Source organism: Phalacrocorax aristotelis, chromosome 9 (assembly GCF_949628215.1).
Source record: "Phalacrocorax aristotelis chromosome 9, bGulAri2.1, whole genome shotgun sequence".
NCBI classification, from domain to species: domain Eukaryota; kingdom Metazoa; phylum Chordata; class Aves; order Suliformes; family Phalacrocoracidae; genus Phalacrocorax; species Phalacrocorax aristotelis.
Window position 1 is genome coordinate 3,264,083 of NC_134284.1, and position 24,462 is coordinate 3,288,544.

At 35.0% G+C, this 24,462-nt stretch overlaps 1 protein-coding gene across 1 annotated transcript in view; it reads left to right on the plus strand.

The window, feature by feature from the left end:
• Positions 1 to 24,462, plus strand: part of LOC142061785 (formin-like) — a 145,428-nt gene that overhangs the window by 75,015 nt on the left and 45,951 nt on the right. The window contains exons 8-12 of the mRNA XM_075103219.1: positions 28 to 116; positions 4,907 to 5,036; positions 6,516 to 6,662; positions 10,194 to 10,253; positions 12,267 to 12,387. Of these exons, the coding sequence (XP_074959320.1) occupies positions 28 to 116; positions 4,907 to 5,036; positions 6,516 to 6,662; positions 10,194 to 10,253; positions 12,267 to 12,387 (547 nt within the window). The remainder of the gene's footprint in view (positions 1 to 27; positions 117 to 4,906; positions 5,037 to 6,515; positions 6,663 to 10,193; positions 10,254 to 12,266; positions 12,388 to 24,462) is intronic.

Consider the following 24,462-nt stretch of genomic DNA (forward strand, 5'->3'; position numbering starts at 1 on the left):
TTAATTACTTCATATTAATTCACTCAGAGAGCGCAAAAGGATGAACTAGAGAAAATCAAGCAATATTATCAGACTTCAAAAGAGGAGGAACTGAAGCTTCTGGATAAACCAGAACAGTAAGATATATTTTTTTTTTTGGTAATATTTTATTGTTATATATTATAGTCCTTTGATGATATATTAAAAGGGATCTTGATACATAATTTTTGGTAGCTAATTTTTACCTTTCTTGTGTATTTCAAGGCATGATGTAAACTTCGCATTTACCACATAACTTTTTCCAGACATGACAGATTTTATTACGTCAAATGGGACCACCAGCGTTGATGAAATACATAGCCTTGAATTGATAAAAATTTCTGTTCCCATTCTCACGTTTGTAAAAGGCTTATCCTTCCCTTAGAGCTTTTAGGGCTAAATTAATGTGTCATAAAGCAGGGCCAGACTGATTTTGGTTGTTGATTATTTGAAAGAACTACACAAACAGAGGGGCTTGTTCAGTCCTGTGACAAAGACGCAATGTGCTCCCTAGCCATGCGGATTGAAGACCTACAAAGCTGATTCCACAGTTCATCTCCTGCGACCATTTTGGGCAGCGACAATTGTTAGGATGAAAAACTTAGGATGAAAAAGTGTTGCTCCTTCAGCTGTAATAAACCTTAGACCAATGTGAAACTCACAAGAACCTGTGAGCAGAATGGTAATCCTGAATTTTATTTTAGCGTATGCATTTGCTTTCAGATTTTGGCCAACCAGTGGTGTTTGTATTCTGCTACTTCGCTACTTTTCCCTTTGTACTTCCATCCTTTTCTAATCACAGTGTAATTTCCTGCTCTGAGGCCTCTCTGCCATCTTGCTTCCTCTTCCCTCTTGTCTGGTTTTGTCTTTTCTGCTGTCTTTGGCATAAGAAAGGGTAGGGGGAGGAAGAACTGAAACAGCAGAGGTGGTATAGGATTGTGTGATGTCCTGAGTATTACATTTTCATACCTTTTTTTCCTGTTAAAATATTAGTGGTTAAGAACAGAATTTTTTTTCTCTTTGTCCTGACACAAGGCAGCTAAATACTCTTTTGTGACTGTCTACTAGGGAATAGGTTAATGTTGGGAGATGAGGCTTTCGCGCTTACTCTTGATTAAGAGCGGCTATCATTCTTGAGTAAGAGTTAAGAAGACAAATATCTGTAAAGTCCATATACTAGCTCATTCTTGCATCCCATATCCATGGCTTTCATTGCATTGGCTTTGGACGTAAGAACACATTGTGTGACTAGTTGATGTTTTCCAGAGCTTGAATCTTTGGCAGTCTGTTAGTTGTGTGTCTGAGTGAAATAAATATTAATGCATTTTGTGTTACGGAGAATGCAAATCTTGTCGAGCTCTAGAGTTATAAAAGATTGTCTAGTTTTGTAAATTATAGGGGAGAGGGGTTGATCTTAATTAAACACAAAGCTGGATTTATGCTATAATTGTTCCATAATTAAAAGTAAAGAACTAAAAATAAAGCAGTTATGCCTGATCGTTCAAAGTGAAATAGTAGTGTCAAAGACAAAAGCTCCTTTTTATCAATTATTACTCTCTGTGTTCTCTCTGCAAGTCTTAATGATCCCATTTTTACCTAGTTATTGAACTACATAGGTTAAGAAAACTAGCTTTTTAAAATGTTGCCTCGTGGGGAAACAATTTGCTCCTGATGCACTTACGTAAATTTTATTGGGCCTTCAAAATAATGTCCTTTCTGAACACTCTGGAGATCAGGTGCTGCTGGTTTTGTTGTCGAAGTCAGCCTCTAAGTCAACCTAAATGCAGAACTGGAGATTTGTTGGAACTGTGCTATGCATATTAACTCCACAAAAGGTTAAAGACAGAAAAGTGCTAAACTTGTATGTGTGATTAAAAGTATTTGCTCCAGGGCATAAGCCTCCTGTATTTTCTTTAATGTGGATCAGAACAAAAGTGCAAACTAAACTGTTTATAAAGTGGTTGCAAATACTAACAATAGACATTGATATAATAAAACCATCGACATGAATTCACTGAAGTCCTTTGTCGTTTTGAAGGTTTTTTGAAGGTTTTTTTGAAAACCTTTGCTGTTTTTAAATGCTTGGATTACCAGACAACTAGAAAGCTGTAGTGGTATCACCGATGTTCTCCTGCACATGTGATTTTGATTATTTTGCTGGCATGTTAAATTTGCTGTTGATGGCACAAACTGTATCACAGCAACATGCCAATACCCCCCTAAATTGTGCTTCATGATAATAGTTGTTAAAATGCTAATATTAATTTACACGATAAAGATTTGTATGCACAGTTGGCCACAATTTGGGGCTTTGCTAGCAGGATACAGATGCTTTAGGTAGTTTCCAAGAAGACCCTTTAGTTGTAATATAGTCTCTGTGAAATCCTCTCTACTGTGACAGAAATACTAACGAAGGAAATAGTAAGAAAACACAGTACTGAGCTTTTCTGTTCTGTATGTAGTTTGAATTCAGGAAGTAGTGAGCTATTGATAATTGCTGTCCCAGTAACGCCATTTGCTTCTCTTTGAAGACCACTTTACTTTGACTTCAGTTTAAATCCTGCTGGCTTACCTAGAAGCTTGCAGGATTAGATACACCTTTTTCCCAAAAAATTATTTCTAAATTTTATATTCTTCAAATATGGATAAATGTGAACTGATAAATAGTTTACCTCCATAGGTTTAGCCTTCTTTGTCTATCTTCTGGAAGAATGTTCTTTTACACTAACAACATGGTAATATGCCTGGCTTGAAAGTACTCTCAAGTCCTTTCCTACAAGATTCTGGCAAGATAAAGGAGTTCTCAACTAAATGCATTTTTTATTTACGATTTCTGCAGGAGAGGAGTAAAATGGACCTCACAGAGATGAACAGCAAATTCTCTTTGATTACGTTAGGCCATAAGAAGTGTAGCAATGAGAAACACATCAGAAAATTATGTCACAGTCATGTCGTCGTTGCTTTAAGTCAAAATCATAGTTTTCTCAGGCTATAATTGCAAAAATGACTGAACTAAGAATATCCCTTTCTCTCCAAAAGATTTGTCCACCTGAATTGGTGGTTTATCTTTGATAATGACAGATTCGTGCCATGATTTTGTGTTTAGTAACTACATTTGTAGTCACTAAGATTCCTTTTTGTGACAGATTTAACTTTTAAGTGTTCTGTCTTGATAATTATATTGAATACTTTGAATTCCAAAATCTGGAGACATTTTATGCTGATGCTTTTCTAACTCTCGGCACAATTATGTTGTATTCCAGTGACCAGCAGTGTAGGAGATGGCTCCCTTTTCAAGGGAAGGCAGGAATACGTGTCATTTGACTTTTTAAATTTAAACTTTTAAAATGTATGTATGTTAGAACTTTAGTGAAGCAGTTTGGGTTTTTTCCTTCTTTTGTTTCTCTCACACAAAGTGCAAAATATCCTCTTTTTTTCCTGGCAATACCATTCATTCCCAATAGGAAGCATTTTTATTAATACCAGCTTGGCATTTCTTTTTTTCCCACTGCTTAAGTATAAGAGCCAAGCCAGGCCTCCCCAATCCTTCTCTCACAATAGATTTTTTTTTTTTCAGGCAAGAAAGAAAAAGAAAGAAAAAAAATATATTCCAATTAAAACGTAGTATTTCACACCAGCCACAGGTGGGCTTTGCAGATTTTTTAGGTAATCACTACGTATTCAGCAAAGCATTTCATGAATGAGAAATTTATAAAGCGGATTTGAAGATACTGATATTATTTGTTATGAAAAATAAATCATTTGGAGAAATCAGATGTATTAGCTTAAATAATTAAAATAAATTTAATAAGATTTCAGGCTAATAATGGCTCACGTAATTTCCCATAATTCAGTGAGGTAGAAAAATCTTTACAGCATTGCATTAAGGGGGATCTAAGGATATCTGTAAACAGGAGATTAGAAGAATGTCTCTAAAGTGATATTGGAGCAAAAACCAGCCTGTTTCTGGATTTCAAGAAAGTATGTGATTCACTGAAATCCTAGACTCAAGACCCACAAAGAAAATTATGGAAACCCTATTAATATAAGAAATGCTAAAGCTTCTTGTATTGTTTAGCCAAGCCCTTACATTTTAAATTGGAGAGGAGAAAAGGGAGGAATTCCTCATGCCTTTGGGATGCTTTCATTTTGTGATATCCGAACTGGAGTTGTTGAATATGCTTCTATTTATTTTTATTTACCAAAGAGTTAAAGGAAGGAAGCTGGAATGGACTCATGAGGAAAGTGTATATATGAGGACACATGAAGAGCAGATAGAGAGTTAGTAATTTTGCTAAACAGACTGAAGAGAGACATAATCTGCAAGTATTTTAGAGCTAAATACACGCTAGGTGCATTATCATAAAACATGCTGCTATATAATTGGAAGTGTGGTGCAAATTAGTAAAAGAAAATTGAAGCTGAGCATCAGAAGAAATTTCTTGGCAGATGTTTTATATTATGAAATAACCTTGTAGGAATATGTTGAGTTCTGTATTGCTGGGCACGTTTTTAAGGGAAGCAAAAACACATGAGTGAAAACAGTAAATAGATAGTGTTTCTCCAGCTCTTTCCCTTTGCTTTGCTTTGCTTTTCTTTTTTTTTAAAACCTATGATCTGGGTTTATAATTCTTCTATTTATTAATATGCAGCTGTGATAGTGGGTTAATGGATTAATGTGATAACAATTAATGTCTTGACATTTTTTTGATATTAATAGGATTTGTTCACACCTTGAGCATAAGGAATATAACAATTATAAATTCTGTCAGATTCGATTCAAAGTGGGAAAGATTGCATGTATCTTTCACGATAGTACAGCTTTGATCCATTAGTTACCCCACAGATAAGAAATATAAAGATTCATTAATGCTCATTTTTTCCACAGGTTTTTATATGAGTTATCTCAGATCCCCAACTTCACGGAACGAGCTCAGTGTATTATCTTCCAGTCAGTTTTCTCTGAAGGGATAACATCAGTGCACCGGAAAGTTGATATCATAACTCGTGTTTCCAAGGTAAGTCCTAGTGAAAGCTAAATAAAAACATAAATATATTTTAGAGTATTCATGCTTCTTTTATTTGCCATAAGTGATGAAACTTAAGCCCAGTTATTGGCTTTTCAGGAAAATAAAAATATATTAAATATTTTAGCTGCTTATAAGAACAAAAGGAGGAGGAAAGAGGGAAGGCGAGTTGTGTGTGATGCCCTATGCTTTACGTAGGAAAACTTATTTTTACTTGAATGGCAAATTTTTATTACTTTGCACATTAAGTAGGGTATTAGATAGTCTCCATAAAATCGAAATTAAATATCAGACTAGCTTAGTACAGGACCTTTCAAACTTACTTTTTTTTGCATATCACTGTTGATGCCATCAGCAATAGATGCCTATCGTGTTCATTACCTTATTACGTTCCCCTGGTATCTGTACGTTTCTGCTAACCCCGATACAGCAGATTTTTTAGTACCTGACAGAGCTTTACCTAAGATTCTATACTATGAATGATTAAAGACAAGATTTTGAAATTATAACAAATTAAAACATGAAAAGCAGAATGAAATAAGAATTAAAAGAGAAATTAAATAGTGACCTAAAGGTATAACATCCTGGCCAGGACAGCGTGAAATTTTTTTTTTTTTTTTTTCCCATTTGAAGATTAGCTTTTCACTAGCTTTGCTGCCACAAAGTACCCATGCTCTAGCCCTTTGCATGTTCTAACAATAAAAATAGTTAGTTTTTCCTTTCCAGAGGACACCTAAAAAAGGAATCAGTTTTGTATGAGATAGGGAAAGTGGTATTGCCCTCAGTTTACTTATGAGGAGCTCGCACCACAGTTGATTTATCCAATGTGTAAGTATAAGGCTACATACTTAAGAATTAGGCCCATGGCCTCAGATTCTCAATTGACAAGATATATATCTTTATATGTAAATGAAAATAATTTATTGGTTCTCCACTGTGTTTCTAGATTTCTTTCCTGTTTTGAGGCATAGTAATTTAGTGCTTAGCCCTGGTATATCTGTATTAAGTATGGATCTAGACGTGAATTTCCAGAGCACCAGGACCAGTGAGAAACAGACTGAATATGATAGTCCGAGTCTAACCTAGTGGCAGCAAAAATAGCATATCTCCATTTGACTGTGCATTATGCAAACACATGATAAACCACCTCATCTGTAAGATTTTTACTGGCTATGAAGAATGTTTAGTAATCTTCTTCCATTAATATTTTTGTCATTTACATAGTTATGTGATGCCATATAATTTGCTTCATGTGGGTTAAGTTAAACATAGTATCGTAGGCAGGTGCAATCTAATAAATGCTTCTCTCAAACATTTGATTCTTGTACCAGTTTTAGCTTTCTTTCCATACAGGGGTAAAAACACAAAAGACACAAAACCTCTAGCAAAAATAAAATAAAAAGAGCTTTTTGTATTAGCAGTTAGAATTTTTGTGGCAGCAGAAGTTACAGGCTCGTGTCCATTTTTCAGGCTTTGCTGAACATGACAAGTGTAAAGGAAATTTTAGGTTTGATTCTGGCTTTTGGAAATTATATGAATGGTGGGAATAGGACCCGAGGTCAAGCTGATGGATTTGGTTTGGAAATACTCCCCAAACTAAAGGATGTCAAAAGCAGAGTAAGTACTCATTTTTGATTAAAGATAATGTTTCTTAAGTGATCTTTTTTTGTTCCATCCTCTGTCAAAAGTTAATCTTTTCTCATTTCTTACCATTCTTGCTTGAAAGAGCAAGGCACTTTGTACCATTTTCTTGCTTTTTTCTCCCAACTTTTCACCTCCTTCTCCTGCACATGTGCATATTTCCATAACCTCCAATTTCTCCTATTCAGTACTACTAGGATAATTATGTGAGACCTTCTCTCTGTTTCTTTTACTAGCAGGGACTTAGTTACAGTAGGTTAGAGAGAAGTAAGAGAGCACAGACTGCTGAAGTCTTCTCCAGTAAACATCCTCATTCTTTTTTCTTCTCTTAAGGTAGCTCTGTATGAGTAAAAAATGTGTTAAAAATTATATTTTAAAACAAAATATCAGTAAAGGTTCAGTGTCGCATATACACTAGGGAATTATATGCAAAGGTTATAAGCATATAACATACAGGATTTTAATCCTCTTCAAAGAGGTGTGTCAGACCCAACAAGATATTTTCAGTCTGTCTTTTGAATTGGCAGTTAAATGGATGTGGGGCATGAATTCTGAACGGCATGCACAAGAAAATAGAGGTGGCAGTAAATTATTTTGCAAAAAATTGAGAACCACTACCATGTTTTTGATTAGTCATGCTGGGATTAAAGTCAGGCTCAAACAACCTCTGGACACCTTTTGAGGTGAGGTTACTTTATTCCTTATTTCAGTAGGGCAGAGGAGGAGGTGCTAGATAATGTAGGCAATGGAAACAGTGCTCAAAGTCATTCTCCGCCAAAGCATACCTAGACACCACGTGAATATATGAAGCAGCAAAGAATAGGAAGTATTTTCTGCTGATGCTGGTACATGTTTGGAGGGTGAGAATAAAATCTGTTCCTTGATGTTCTACCTCTTTTCCTATGGGAAGTGCTGTCCTGAACTACAAGAAAGGTAGATTTTAAGCTTTTGTTCCCATTATGCTTCATGTACGTAGGAATGCATTTGTGAGACAGGCAACGTCAGGAAAGCAGTGTGTCTAGGGAGCTTTTTATTTTACTTGTGAATACCATCATTAACAAAATGTAAAAACATATTTAATGAATTGTTCAGTGAGCAACTGTATTAATGAAAGTTTTTTCAATGGATTTGAATAGTTCATCTCCTGAAGACTTTGAGGTGCTGGAGGGTGTCCAAAGAAGAGCAACGAAGCTGGTGAAGGGTCTAAAGAACAAGTCCTGTGAGGAGCAGCTGAGGGAGCTGGGGTTGTTTAGTCTGGAGAAGAGGAGGCTGCGGGGAGACCTTATCGCTCTCTGCAACTACCTGAAAGGAGGTTGTAGCAGGGTGGGTGCTGGTCTCTGCTCCCAAATAGCAACTGATAGGACGAGAGGAAACGGCCTCAAGCTGCGCCAGGGGAGGTTCAGACTGGATATGGGGAAAAAATTCTTCACTGAAAGGGTTATCAACCAGTGGACCAGGCTGCCCAGAGAGGTGGTGGAGTCACCATCCCTGGAGGTATTTAAAAGACATGTAGGTGTGGCACTTAGGCACGTGGTTTAGTGTTGGACTTGGCTGTGCTAGGTTTACAGTTGCACTCGATCTTAAAGGTCTTTTCCAACCTACATGATTCCATGATTCTAATTCTTACTTTCCTTTTCACTGCAATGGTTTGGCTGTTCCCTATGACCACTTTTCTTCCAGGCCTACTCCATGGACAGGCTGCAGCTAAACTAGAACCAGACCAAGTTTCCCAGTACTCAGGTGTTCGCTGGCTGGCCAGCTGCTGTGAGGAAAAATGTAAAACAACTGAGCTTTGCCTGACTTTTCTTATTAGAAGTACTAATTTTAGTCTCATTCATCTATCTAACCATAAACTAGTAAGAATCTAATTATCTCTGGGACTTTGCAATTTGGCTGAATTTAGCCAGCACATTCCAAAATCACAAGTTATGAAAAGGAGTGTCAGATGTACAGTAGAATTGCATAAGATTTGTTCCTTAGCAAAACAAGCTAAAAATTTACAGTATTTACAGTTTCCTTGGTAGCCAAAATAAATATATTATTAGTTTAGACTAGTCTCCAAAATGCATAAAAACTCAAAGGGGCCAGCTGCTACAGCCAGACATGAGACCGCACAGGTGATTGGTAGACCATATTTGCAAGGAAGAAGAATGCAGGGTCTTATATATTTAAACACTAAGGTATCCTTTCTGTGTCCCGTTATTCCCTTTTTGGGAATTGCCAGCAAGCAATATTACGTCTAGGTAAGCTGAATTCCAGGAGCTAAGGTAAAGAGTCAGTGTTAAATATCTCTTACTTCACAAAGAAGTAATTTGTTGTCATGAGCCTAGAAAGTTACTTGATATCGAGATTTTTTTTAAAAATGTAGCTCACCACTTCAAATCTGTGTTTTGTCTTCTGCAAATGCTCTTTAAACCAAAGTAACAGGCTTGATAATTTAGCATATAGAAAATAGAATAACAGGTGTGTATTACTCTAAAAGGGCAATCAAATGTTCGTGAGTCACTTCAGTTCCTTTTTGTCGCGCGACCTGCCAGCAAAGTCTTCCAAAACCAATATATAATGGCTTTGTCTGCATGACAGCAATTACTTGCCTAGTTAAGAACTTTGCTGTTGTATAATATTAATAAAATATAATGTGCTGCAGGCTCTAATATAGGCGAGGTAGCCCTGTACAGGAAGTCAGACATTGTTCACATACAAATGTTTGTCCTGATACCTGTCAATATACAGTGTGAAAAAACATCCAAAAAAAGTAAAAAACATTCCAGGTATAATTCCCTATATTCCCTATATATTATTTTACGTTGTTGAACAACATACCCTGAAACATATAAGTCGCAGTTCTGCACTTTTCCTTGAGTTCATCTGGCCCATGCTGACCCAATGACAAGTAACAAAATAAAACGATGCTGTGTGCAGTTCATGTATGCAGGACCACAGAAATGGTGTTTCCACAAAGAAAGTATTAAAATTCATATTTATAAGGCAACAGGGCAAGAAATACACCTGTTGTTAGGTACATGCTGACTGTTTTTTTATTTGGCATAAAATATGAAAAATATCTATGCCTCTTTCAGGTCTTCATAATAGATTAACTGAGACTAGAGGAATCAAAAATTCAGTTCACCTTAATATATCCAAGATGACTCTAACATTTAGTTAATATTATATTCAAGTTTAATATTATTAATTAATATTATTATTCAAGTTAATATACAGTAATGCCTTGTATTATGAAAAAACAGATAGAGGGACTGCTTCTTCCAGTGCATGTTTTCTTACCTGGTATTTAGAACCAAAAGAAGCTCTAGGTCCTGTGATGGTATGATCAAGCCTTTGTTATAAAAGATTGAATTTTCGGTAAGTAATGCTAGGGCTGAAGATATTGTGAATCCTCTTTCTCACAGCAATATAACAATAATAAGATGTTTATTTTGAAATAAATTTTCACTCACTTGAAACAGTATTAATCACACACACTTTTAATAATTTTTTTTTTCCTAGGATAATGGTATTAATCTCGTGGATTATGTTGTCATATATTACCTACGCCATTGTGATAAGGTAAAAGATTCATTTGCTGTATCAGCCTCTCTAAAAGTAGGCTTCTTTAAGAGGTTGTAAAAGGGTTTGTATTAGCTTTTTAAAAATTAATCAAGTAGCTCAGATGGAAAAATCAAATAAATTTCTCTTGCTTTCTTATAATAGTTGTGGGCCCCAATAGGTCTGAAATTTGCTACAGGTTTTTATGGTAAGACTTTGGAAAACTTTGCATTAACTGTTGAACGAACCACTGCAGGCAATTGCCTGGGGGTGTTGCAGACTGGACAGGTGGTCACTCCGGTCCTGTCTCCTTACTTTCTAGTTACCGTAATGTTGTAAATCTTGCTCTGATGTAGTAGTAGTGGAAGGCAGAAGCATGATTTCTCTCTCATGACAGAAAGCAAGGACAGGTTGCTCTTTTAAGAAAGGTGAGTCAGCTGATGGGGCTGAAGTTAGAGGTTAAAAATGTGGGAAGAGCTGTGGCTGCTGCTTTGATGAGTTACGTTTCTGAGGTTTGCGATAGATACTAGCAGTGCCCACAGTTTTTGAGTGGGAAATTTGAACTTGCCTTTTATATGAAAATGTTACTATTAATTGATTATTTTTGAGATTAAGAAGAGGCCTTTAACTAATCTTTGAATCTAAGACTAGTGTAATTTTTCACAGCCCTATGTCTGGTTGAATACAAATAAATTTTTTTTCCCTTTTTTTTCTTTTTTTTTTTTTTAATTCTTACATAAGGATGTTGAAGTGATGAGTTGTTAGTCATAAGTATTTTTTCCAGGAGTAAGACTCAAGTGAAGACTAAAGTAAGTGAAGATGGAGTTGGACTAGATGACCTTTGAAGGTCCCCTTCCAACCCAAACCATTCTCTGATTCTATGATCTCTAACGCTGGAGGGTCTGTACGTTAGGAGCCTGTGGAACAGCTCCTGGGGCTAAGCTATGGAAGGCACAAAAACCTAGCAAATATGTAGATCTGTACATTTTCTTTCTTTTTTTGTTTTTCTTTTTTTTTTGGTGAGGCAGGGAAATAAAGTGTCATTATCTTATAAAAAGCCTCTTAACAAAATAACTTTGCCTAGCTTGTAATGTTTCTCAGTTCTTGGGGTATTGACATATGTATTCTTTTCTCCTTTTTTAATAATGCTGAAGCTAATGCTTTCTGATTAATTTATTTAAATATTTAATGTTTCTGCAAACTTTCCAGTAGAGTTTAATTTTACTTCAGGGAATTTTGTAAAACAAAACAGTTTATCTTCCTGGGAGCAAATGGACACTGTGTAAATGTTATCCATTATACATTTTTCCCCCCTGAATATTCATATCTTTATAATAATAAAGTTATTTTTTCCTTGTTCACAAGACAATTAGTTCCTTTATTAAAGACTGAAATCTGTGCACAGGTATTATTTTAAACTCACTACCGTATGCTTATACAATGTGATATTACTACCATTTATATACTTTACTTGTTAAATTTTCACTGGAGATATTGCTTTGAACCTTGTAAGGTCTTACTGTGCTAAAAATAGTGTATATACTTACAGACATCAACCCATGTGATTTATTTAGCCGCAGAAACCTTCAGCTGTATATTTTTATTTATCTAAAGTACTTCAGGCAATATATAAATATTGTTTTCAATTTATGCTTAGAAAAGTGCGTGTATATTTAATGAATTGGGAGAGAATGAAACCACAAACCGTTGGCATAAGATCACTTGTTGCATTAAAATAGGCATTCTTATTATCTGTTTTTAAGGAACATCTAATCCCTTATCTAAACCTTTATTGATATAAAATGAACTGAAATGTTGTGAGCTTAATGTTGTTTCATAGTTTAAATTGAGCACAGTTTGCTTTACAACATTCATCTTAATGATACATATGTTATTTTGGCAAGAGGGTTTAAAATACATTATTTTTACAGCTTTATAATAGTGTTTCATACATGATGTTTCAGAAAAGTAATTTATTTCACTGCAAATGCATTCAATTTTCATAGTGGCCTGTTTGTTTGTCTGTTTGTTTAGGAAGCAGGAACAGACAAGAGTATTTTTCCTTTACCAGAACCACAGGATTTTTTCCAGGCCTCCCAAGTTAAGTTTGAAGACCTAATAAAAGACTTAAGGAAACTGAAGAGGGATCTAGAAGGTAACTGGGAACTTTCACATTTCTTCTGCTAACAACAAAGTGCCATTTAAATTGTGACCTTTATGAGGTTTTCTTATTGCTAATTAGGTTTATAGTGTTGATTCACTTAGAGTTTTTACGCTGTGGCACAAATTACTCACATAAATTAGAAAAAAAAAAAAATTCAAACTCATGACTTAATAAAAATGAAAGTAAAGATCCTGAAAAGTAATTTTCCTTTTTACAATTGAAAGGCCCCTAAAGAAATCTTTCTGAAATTTTCTTTAGTTATGTGTGAATTTTCCTCTGGCTTCTCCAGAACTGTGTGCTTAACTGTAGATATCTGTTAGTTCCATAACATAAATACTTTCTGCAGTACTTGTATAACAACAATTTAACAGCTAAAAGAAAGAGTTGAATACTATTAATGTAGAAATAAAACACAGCTTGCCAAGGCATAGCAAAGGGAAATGGAAAGCTCCAGTTCAAAATATTTTCACCCTGGGACATAAAATAAACATTTAAAAATGTTTATTATAAAAAGGGACTCAGAAACCCAACTCATCTATCAATCAAAGTAGTGAGTGGAAATAAAGTAGGAAGGGCTGCTCTCTAAGTGTTCCAAGGAGTTTCATTTTTATTTTGCGCTTCATATGACTTTCTAAAATAAATCCAGCAAATGATGGCTGAATATTTTAAGCCTGTCTTTTTTGTTAAGGAAAAGTTGCTACTTTTACTGAACTAGTTTTGTGTAGAAAATGGAGTTTAGGGAGAGAATCTACCTAAAAGCCTATAAAAACGTCTCCATTTACATTTACATCTCTGCATCAAAACGGAAGAGTCCTTTTAGAATCGGAGTTGAACAATAGTTGGGTTTTTTTTTTAATGTAAGGCAATGAAAACTGTTACAAAATCATTTATCCTTACAGTTAGAAATCACTGGATTAGGTCGCTGCCGGCTTTAGGATAGTTTCAAAGGTTAACAGTGGTAGGAAAGTATCAGTTGTTGTTTGTTCGACCCAGGCATAAGTGAGTGCTCTATCTCCTCTCATCACTTGGCCCTCTAAACCCCTTGGCCTGCCCTCTTTTGGGCTAGTTTGTGCAGAAACATGATCTGTGTTTGATCTTGTACGTTTTCAGCATGTACTCCTGCTGTCATGCATCTTAGCCTTGCAGCCTGCACTGAGGCTGAGACATTCACATCATATTTGTTCTATGTTGCAAAGACACAGACAGCACATAGGAAAAGCTAAACACTTTAAGCAACTCTTAAAATAAAATCTGCGTCTTTCTTGTTATCACTGATTTCTATTTTCTAAAAGAAATTTCCTTAGGTATTTATAGAAAAATTAGAAAAATTGTTATCTTGAGGTTGTTTTCATAATTTTCCTTTGTAAGGATGTATTTGAAACCCAGCCAAACCGATTAACAGATAGAGTTAATGACAGCAGAGATTTAAAACAAAAAAGTTGTGGAAATGTTTTCAGATGTTGGTATTTTATCACTCAGAAATACGCAGCAGAATTATAACAAGCATTCCTGTCATTAGTTTCTCTTATATTTAAACCAAGAAACAATCACACATACAAAAATGTTGTGTCTTTCGAACATTCCCTTTCAATTTTTTTTTCTTCAGATAATGCTGTAGGTTTTGGTTTTTTTTAAATCAAAATTTTAATTGAAGAGGTTATAATTTTAACACGTACAACAAAGATTTGATGAGTCTCTGTAGTTTATTGTAGCCATTAAAAAGTTGTGGCTGCTGGCAGAATACCAGTGAAAGTCTAAAGCTGAAACAGATGTGAGTAGCAGAAACCAAGTCCAGAGAAGCGTCGGGCCCAGCTATCCAGACAGGCGCGGCCCTTCAGCTGTAAATAATTTGAACAATATTAACTGGGGCTGCCTGTGTTATAGGGTACATTGGATTTATTTCACAGTTTGGTTGGCTAAGGTAGTCTTAAACAGATTACCTTGGAATTGGGATGAGACAAAGGTAATAAATGAAAGAAAGGTTTGCTTGTGTGCCATTAGGGGACAAACTAAAGTTCTGTTAGTGACTTTTTTCCCCTGAGATTTGTACAGAATGATTAAAAAAAAAAAAGGTAAATATCACCTCTTGTGCCTGAAATGGCAATTTTGATAGAGACTTTCATAATAGTTGTCATTTAGTATTTAAAAATATTCTTTACTAGTTATCAAGGCATCAGTTTATCTTTCTATCATGGATATTAGCATAGGAAAGAATGAGTTCTCGTGAGTGGCATGTCTTAATGGTGTAAACCTCTGGTTTGAAATACCTAGACACCGTGGAACCAAAAGTTCAAATCTAGATGGAGCACAAACCCTTTCATCCTTTTCAGATAAACAGATTGAGTTCCATACAATTTGCTATTTTGAAGCCTTTCAGATTAGACTTCAAAGGGACAGACTAACGTTAGTCTAAAGGGATTAGACTACAGTTTGTTTCAAAAATTCAAACAAATTTTTGGAGAACCTTAATCCAACAGGTTTTTAATACATATTCCAGAACAAACTTTGTAATCATGAGCATTTTTAAGTTAAGGAGAATTATAAATAAAAATATGCACTTAATATAGGCTTTTAAGGGGAAAGAAGTGCAAAAGAATGCGATATTAAATAGGGAGATGAAAATTTTAGAGTGAAATCTGGTTCCACTTTAAAGTCACAGGAAAAATAAATGTTTTCCGTAAGGTCAGGTTTTCATTCCAGGTCTGTGTAGTCAGTGTATTTCCAAGGTTTTCAAATATTACATAGTCGCATAAGCAGATGCATTTATTCATTTAACAGGTATTAGCTTTCCAGTTTATATTTACGGAAAAAAAAGTTTTTGCTTTGCATCAATATTTTAAGATTATAAGGTATCTTACTCCTCGTCTGTGGCAATTATTTTCACTTTTTCCTTTCCGTATGGCAAAACGTGGTTTCCCTTCTAGTCTGAACAGTGCCACTTGATTGGTATTCTTTGGAATAAGCACAGAATGTTTGAAATGTGTAATCATAAGGAGATTTTTAGAAAGAAAGCCGCTTTACCCAAGTATGATAGACGTGTGTAAGTTTTACCAGGAACCTTTTCTTCATCTGTCTCCAAAGTTGAACAATCGTAATTATTCAGAATTAGTTGCATTGTAGATTGCTTCCGTCTGTCATACGCATTGCTCTTCTATGCAATACAGTTTGTAAAATTTTAAAATGCTCCTCCATTAGAAAAAAGCAAGCAATATTGGATTCCCTGTATAATTTACAGTAATGTTCATTATCATTTCTTAGTATTTTTGACCCTAACAACTGAAAGAGCAAAGATATTTTTTGAATGGTTAAAAACTGAATCCAAGGTAGGTTCACTCTGAATACTTTCAAGAATCGCACCTTTATTTCTCATAATTTATTACATGTCCTATGAATTGTAACATTCTGATCCCACTGAAAATCCATTTGCTTTCACCTTCTTTCATGACTGCCAGTAGAGATACTACTTGCCATTTTCATACTAATATTTTTTCAGTACTGTATATATATGTTTGAAATTTTTACTGGCTTAACTGAGCGTATATGAGTATATATGTAGGTGTCTACACACACACATACATGACTGGGAGAAAATAATCATCTAAAATAGAAACAAGACTTCATGGATCAGCTACCTGTAACGATCAGTTGGATTGCAGTACTCCAGGAAACATGGTTTCAAACTAGGGACCTCTTACCCTAATTGTTGACAGATCTGTATCTTGCATAAATATGTTACCCCCAACTTTTCCACATTTAAGTAATGGAACTTCATCAAACCTTCAGCTTATGGCAACCCCATCTTGTAAAATTGTATAACCCTTATAAAAAGAGTAACAGGGAAGCAAGTAAAAACTATTCATGAAAACCTGAGAAATGGCAGTGCTACATTGGCTGTTTTCACATCGTTTTTCATACAGGAGCACTACAAGTATCTTAAAATCAGAGAGAAATGCAGGTTGTTTGGTTGAAAGGTACCTCTGGAAGTCCTGTGGTCCAAAGCCTTTGAGCGGGACTAACTTCATACTGAGATCAGGTGGTACAGGGCCTTAGCCAGCTCATTTTTGAATCTAAGGATGGAAATTCCAGCACCTCTCTGGGCACCTGTTCTAGCACTGAATCAGTGTCTTCAATATTTTTCCTTATCCCTTGTGAGAATTTCCTGTGCTGCAACTTGTGACTATTGCTCCTTTTCCTTTAGATGTACGCTTCTAAGGAAAGCCTGGCTCCATCCTCTCTATAGCTATTCATTAGATAGTTGAAGCAAAAAACTAGATCCCCAGTTAGCTTTCTTTTTACCAGGCTGGGCCTCTGCCTCTTCTTCAAGTGCTTATTTTTATTTTCTTCTCAAATGGCAACATGACAATATATGTATTCTTTTTCAGATATGAATGTGTATGTGAATATATGTGAATATATTTATACTTTTTCCTAGAAACAGATCCAGTCCACTGGATGTGGACATACAAAATGTTAATGTCTTCAAACGGAGTTAAAGGGTTTTGCAACAAAATTAACTATAAACCGTTTTCATTCTCAAGGTTAATTGATGTTTTCAATTAATGAATTGGGACATTTTCAGCTTTTGTGGAATTTCTGTGTAAGCACAGATGGAGAAATTAATTGAATATGTCATTATGTATTCAGATGGAATTATATATTTAGTTCATATCTAACATGGCCTTAGATAAAATCTGGTTTATGGTGTAGAGTTTTAGCATAATCATGATACAATACTTACCAATAGGACAATGATTACAATGTTGTGAGGTTTTGTCTATTGTTTGATTTGCTTTATAGACAGTAAAGTTACTGGATCACAGCATGAAAATTCTAAATATTATACAATTTTGCATGATAACATTCTAAATAATTAGGTGGATCAAGAGATATTTCTCAGTAAAATGCGATTGTTTATTCATTACAGGAGGATAGTATTCAGAAAAGTGTCAAGGGCCTTTTTCTAAAATATTTGCAACCAATTAAAGCCCTAGTCTAATTCAAATTAAATGTTTAAGTCAATTTAAAAGTGGGATGTAGACATCTGAGTCAAATACATGTTCTAGAAAAATTTTCCAAGCAGATGCAGAGAAGTTTTATGATACTTTCCAGGAACTAGCCACTTCAATTTTCTCCATGTTAATTATACTTTCAAATTTTAAAATTCACCTTACGATTTTGGAAGCGCAGGCAAATAGGTATTTGAACTGGGTGGTGGAACATGAGGAGCCAAATAGTTGCATGTGTTATTTGTTTAGAAATCTCCATTAGCATAAATGGAGCGCATTGTTTTGTACTGGGTGAGTATCACTGTATTTTTGCCTTGTCAAATATATTTTGACGCAATGCAGAATGGTGTAAGGAAAAGAGCAAAGGACAGCTTTGTACAGGAACAGTTATTTTGGTTTCAAGAGTTGACAAAATGACACTCACTTCCTTCTCAGGGTTTTCTGACCTCCTTTTGAGTAGTCTCTTGCCTCAGCAGGATGAGATATGTTTCAGGTTGGTTTGATTTGGCGAAGATACAACACAGGCATTAAAAAACACATTTTGTGTATGTGCATTGGATTCTATTTTACAACAAAACTAACATTTTGACAGTGTTCCATTGGTAATGTTTGTGTGTGAATACATTAAGTGGAAATGTTCCTAAGTGGATCGTTTCTTAAAATTCCATTAGAATTTCTAGTTTGTGATAATAGAGAATAGTATGGAATGGTTTTAGTAAGATTCAGAAATATAATAGAGGACCAAAGGAATGTTTTAGAAGAGTTTGTTCCCTGGAAGCAGATGTCTGCATGTGTGCACAAAGGCAAGGGCGAAAGCTTTCTGTGGGTTAAACAATGCCATGCTGTTAGATTTTTCTTTTATATTTTCTTCTTTGGCTAAAGAATCCGTGGAAATTTCTTGTTAAAAATCATTCTGCAAATGTTAAGATTCTAAAACGAATCTTGGAAATGCCACAGTTAGGATTTTCTGTGCACTTTTCTTGTGTGCCCTTTAATAAAAAGAAATAAATGTGTGTGTGTGTGTGTGTTAAGCATCAGTTACATAACTGTGTCGTGTACATGTGGGAACGGGAGGAATATTGTCCCTGTCAGTGTGTGTGATGGATAACGAATGATGTAGTTTGGAGCGTGTGTAATACCAGCATCGGGAGCAACAGTGACTTCATATTTGTGGATCTCATCAGCCTTTCCTCTTTGCGGGACTGCGCAGTAAAAGAAAAAGCAGATTTCGGCTAGAATGGAGACGGTTGCTTTTGTATTTACTGCCAATGATCAAAGATTGAAAGAGCATTAATTCAGGCAGTGGGATACAAATTAGTAGTCGTGAGGCTAATTAGCACTTTGGGAAGTGTTCCTGCTAATATTGTAGGTAGTTTATGAATTTACATGATTTTAAATCTAAGCAGGATGCTCTAGCTGAACCAGAGCCGTAAACTTGGTAGAAGAATTAATTAGGTGGAACTTTATGATCTGTCTTGCACAGAAAATCAGAGATCCAGCAGTACAGAGGGAAAGAGGAGATCCCTTCTCTGGCCTCTACAATTTCAGCTCATAAACATACTTTTTCAGCCATTGCCCAGCAAAACTCTTCTATCTGATCCCTTGTCCAGTATGCTAAGTAATAATGTGTTTGTGTGTTTGAAAGGTCTTTTTTTTTTTTCCCTAGCGCAGTAAAATTCTTAGTTCATCTGATTAAAAATATCATTGCTTTTTCTTCAAAATGTCGTCTTCCTCCAAATTAGCCAGGCAAGACTCGTCAATTTCAAAATATTCATTTTTTTGTACTGTTCAGACAGAAAGGAAATGTTCCTGCTTCTCAGCGGGTTCTGCTAGTGCATATTTCTACACTCCTGACAGATCTTAATGGTGTGCTGTATGTTTGGATCTTGACACTAAACCAAAACTTTCTACTAATAATGTGTGCTGGAATCACTTAAGGAATCTTACAAAGACTTGACTGGAAAATTATGAGGGTTTAGCCATTATATTCATTTATACATGCTATTGAGGCCCTTGCAGTATGCCTCTCTGCTGAAGGGCGCGCTGAATGTAAACTGCCATTTTAGTCAGAATACATTAACCAGAGTCTCAGATATGTTGCTATGGTGTGAAAATATTTAGTTTTACTAGAAATCTGTGTTCATTTTGTTAAATGTGTTCTTAGGAAACAGTCTTAACAGAAAGGTTTTAAAATTATTTATAAAAAATGTTGATACCATTTGACAAAACAAGGAGAAAAAGAAATTTTTCTTTTGGGTTAGTTGAAACTAATATAGGCCTGCCAGTTCCTCTGCATGCCATTGCATACTGTAAAAGCTCAAACTGTTGTTAAGCTTAAAAAAGACAAATAAAAACCACTCACAAATCTTAACTCTGAAAGACAAAGCCCGAATATCCGATCAAAGTTGTGCGAATTTCCAAGATGTCTGACTCTCGGCTTCCATGACACATCCATTAGAACAGGTGAACTTTGCAGGGTGTTTTGTAGGCCACTAATTCAATTATTTCACTTTCCACAGCTTAGGACTTATCACTGAAATATTTTTCTGGCTCATTTATACATGAGAGCTTGAGCACTTAAACAGATCCTTGTTTCTGTGTGTCACAGGGAAAACGTATTTCAAACAGACAAAGATCAGTCTGTTTAAAGTTTTACTTATTAGCTTCTATCCTCTGAAATGGCTTTTTAAGAAAATTGACTTATCAATGCATGAAGAAAATAACTGTGCATAGAAGCAGATTTCTTCTGCTAAAGTAGCTGAAAATCACAGAACAGTAGCTATGCAAGCAATTAATAGGTTAGAATAGTGTATTTAGTTTTATGTGTGCTCACGCTTTTTTGCATTAAATGTTGGACTTTATTTAATCAATAAAAATGAAGCTTGAGAATAGAGTCCCGCTGCAATTTGACCCTCTTCTACATTTTTCTCAGATACTGTTGTCTCAGAAAACCTTACACCCTACTTCATGGCATTTCCCTCTCTATTTGGTTCAAAGGCTTCTGTATTAGTCAGCCCAGCTCTGGCCGAGGTGCTAATGCTTGAACCTTTGCGTATTGCCGTCTCCGAGATGTGTACTGGTTATCAAAGTATGTCCAAAACTGCAAATAAAATACTGCCTCTGAAACTTGCCTGGGTCAGTCGCAGCATAACCGCTTGCAATTAGAAGTTGCCAAAATTCTTATACTGTACTCCTAAAAAATCAAGATAAGTCTCTCCTTCTCCGCATTGATTTAAAATTGTATCCGAAAAGAAAATTTTACTTGCAAAGTTTTAAATAAGCACATGAGCTGTAGATGGCACAGATATAATGGATTGTAATAAAGCGAACGTTCTTATATGCAGCAAATATGTATCCAAGTTGCGTGTAATAACAAGAAAATAAAACCAAATCCTGCAACGGTGTCCAACAGGTAAACATGTATCTCCTGTAACTTTTTGTTTACCTTGGAAAGTTGTTTGCAAGAAAGAAAAGGTAATAAAGCAAAACCAAACAAACCAAATAATGAGCAAGTTATATAACACTTGCTGAATAATTTAAATTTATGCATCTTATCTGAAGTTTATTAGATTCTTAGTTGGCTATATAGGGTCATATATATATAGTGTGTGTATATATAGTGTGTATATATATAGTGTAACAGGCTTTTGCACTGTAAAAAATCATGGATCCTTTCATACAGAAATGTGGGGTTATTTGGTGCTACATTGAATTCATTTGCGGTATGGTTTCAAATCCCCTTTGAAACAGAAAAGGTAAGGATTCAGAAAAAAAGAATTATCAAATAGTAATCCTGTCAAAGATAAGCCTGCATTATAAAAAGAAAATAAAATAGCAAGCTTGGCCGTATAACCTGCCAGGCTCTGGGCAGACGGGGGGGCAGGTTGGGCAGCTTTCACAGTGGCATAACTCATGGGAGAGAATGTCACTGACAGGTTTATAGGAATTCATGGTGTTGATACTTGGGTTTACTGTCAGGATGATTCCTGTAAATGCTACTGGTGGGTTCTGGTGAGTAAATAGTTAGTAATTTACTGTTATCAACATTAAACTATTTCTGGATTTGCGTTTACTTTAAAAATGGTGCTTAAAAAATTCCAAATCCTGTCTGATTGACACTGAAATGCTCTTTACGTGAAAGTTTGTTTATGGGCAGTGATTCTTTTGACAGATTTACAAGTGTCTGTAAAGTTTTAAAAGACTATTGCCCAATAGGCATTAAGTGAGAGACATTCTATTTTGTAAATATTTTCACTTATATTGGGGATTTTTAAAGAACTTTTTGAGCCAAGTACTGCATTAAATCTGAAGACAGTGGCAAACTGATAATCAGCAGTTTCCAGCTTTGTTTTAATGTTTTACTAATGGTTTCCATTTCTGTGGCCAAGATTTGCAGTGGGTGAAGCATGATGTACGTTCAACAATTTGTAAGGGCTTTCAAATACTATTGCACAGTAGTATTTTCTTTTTTTGCAATAGGTCATTTAGAAATAAACATTTTTAAAAGTAGCATATTACATTTAATGTCACCAACATAAAATGAATATCAAGAAAATGAACCAGAAGTTTATTACAGTAATGGAGAATTTGCATCTGTTTGAACACAGTAACAGTGAAACAGGTTGTTTATTTTCTCAAATGATTATTTTGGGATGAGGTGGTGAGAGGTGAAGTCTACATGTGCTACCTGTCAGATTCCTCAAAATTCCTTCAGATCCCTCAGAATTTCAGAAAGAAATTTTTTCAGAAAAAAAGCTTTTCAGAATTTATTTGAAAGAAGGAATGCATAATAGGATCCTTTACCTCAGAATCATTCTAATAAAAACCTTGATAAAACAATTTCTTCTAAAAAGGAAAGAGTTTCTATTGTAGTGAATATGAGAACAAACTATTGAAAATTCATGTAATGTTCCTTCACACATGTTATAGCATTTTTAGCAGAGAAAATCAGAGCCATTGATGCAACAGGACTGGACTTTTCAGTTTTAATTTTTTTATATGTTTGGCATGACTTGGTAATTTTTTTTTTGTAAACAATATATTTCAAGTAATTTTTTGAGTAAACAAAGAAAAAAGAAAATACCTTATTTAACAGGAAATTCAATTAAAGTTACCAGATACCTTCATACTATGTTATGTAGAATGGAGGTAGGTCATAGAGTTGTACAGTAGCCTTTCACCAATATTACAAATCTAGGGTGACAAAGACCAGCTGACGTTAATATGTAGAATTAAAACTGCCATTTTAATCAAAACCTTTGATTTAGCCCTGTCATGAAAATCAACTTCCTCTTCCAAGTGTGTCTTTAGTTGCATCTGATTTGTGATTCCTTTGAACAGACTTCCAACATTCTTTGCCATATCTGTCTCCAGGCAAATTTGATGATGTTCTAAAGTTCTTCAGCCTAAAAGATACATCTGGTTGGTGGTCCTAGCCATCATTTTCTTAAAGGTTTTGAACAAGGAGTTATCATTCTGCAAAGGACATTTCCTTATTGAAGGGAAGGCTGAGACTGGAGAGATTTTAGCGGGAGTACAACATTTCTGAGACTGCAGTTTCAACTGCTTCAGCCAGTGACTCCATACCTGTGTGATATAACTTATTTTTAACATTAACAAGTAAATAAATTCAAATTTTAATCAAATATTTCAGTGTAGCTGACTTTAAACAGAATTAGTTAAGCTTCAGTTGCCCAGATACTTTTTTTGTTTGTAGACCAAAAGTATAAGTTATCGAGTGAAGTATAACTTAAATTCAGAGGCAGTTAAAGGAGGACTGAGCAGCGTAGAGCAAATACATTGCTTTTGTGATTAACAGATTTTCACTTCATCACCCTTGTCCTTGATTCGTTTAGCTCAAATCTGAAACTTTCTCAGAGCCCTGCAGTCTATTTTGGCAGTTATCTGAAAGAACCTCAGGAAGTAAACTGATAGGTTTTGGTTTTAGATAGATATCATCTAGATAAATACCATCATCAGAGAGAATAATCCGAAGGTCTTTTTTTAAGGTTTTTCCAATAATGTAAATTCTTGAAATCTGCCAGCATTTACTTGACTTTTGTGTCTTTCAGTTTCATTGTTTCAATATGACTTAAACCATGCTAACTGGTATCTCGTTTCATCGCGTCTCAAACTTTTAGAGTCCTAATCAGCACCCCTGATTCACTTATTCTGTGTCATCTGTCTCATTTGCTCTTCCCTTCCATGCCTTTCTTCTTACTCTTCCTTTTCCCTCATGCCAAATGTTGATCTTGTTAAGGACTCGTCTTAAGAATTCACTACACAAATCAGTTTTTTCTCTATATGCTGGTACTTCTTGCCCATACTTTCCTGTAGTTTTTGTCATCTGATTAAGGTTAATGTCAGTCATCTTAGTCATCTTTAGTTAAACAAAAAAATTGAAGGGGTCTTATATGTGCTTTCTTTATAATTTAGTAACAATTCATCCTAGTCTTGGTCATTTAAATATATTTAAATATTTACATGGGACATATCTGAGTAACCTTTCTGAATCTTGTGTTATTAAAGCTTGTAGGAAGCTTTCAATACTCCAAACACTGCATTACCATATGTTTGGGTAAACACCTTTCTAGAGTACGTTGGAGTATATTTAGATACTACTGTAGCTACAAGCTTATTATTATAGTACATATTCATAGAATTATAATTCTGTGTAGATTTATACAGATTTATTTGTATAAGATTATTATAAAATACTTACTGGCTTGCAGTCATTGCAGCCTTACATGATTTTAATAATCATGTGCATTCTGTTGTCAGTGTACCAAATTCCTGAACATAATATGCATACTAATACTTTTACACTTTTGTCATTTTATATTTTTCTGAACTATTTTCTAAATATTCCCTTAGATAATTTTCTGTAGATCTGCTTGAACACAAAGAAGAAACACAAACGTGTAGCTGCTACTTTGTTCAAACTTCCAGTCAGACACTTACCAATACTGCCTCAGTTATTTTGCTAGCTTTTTTTCCCTCTAATGTGTCTGTCTTCTTCCAAAGTGTTACTGTTTGCTTGGATAGCTGTAGAAATCTTCTA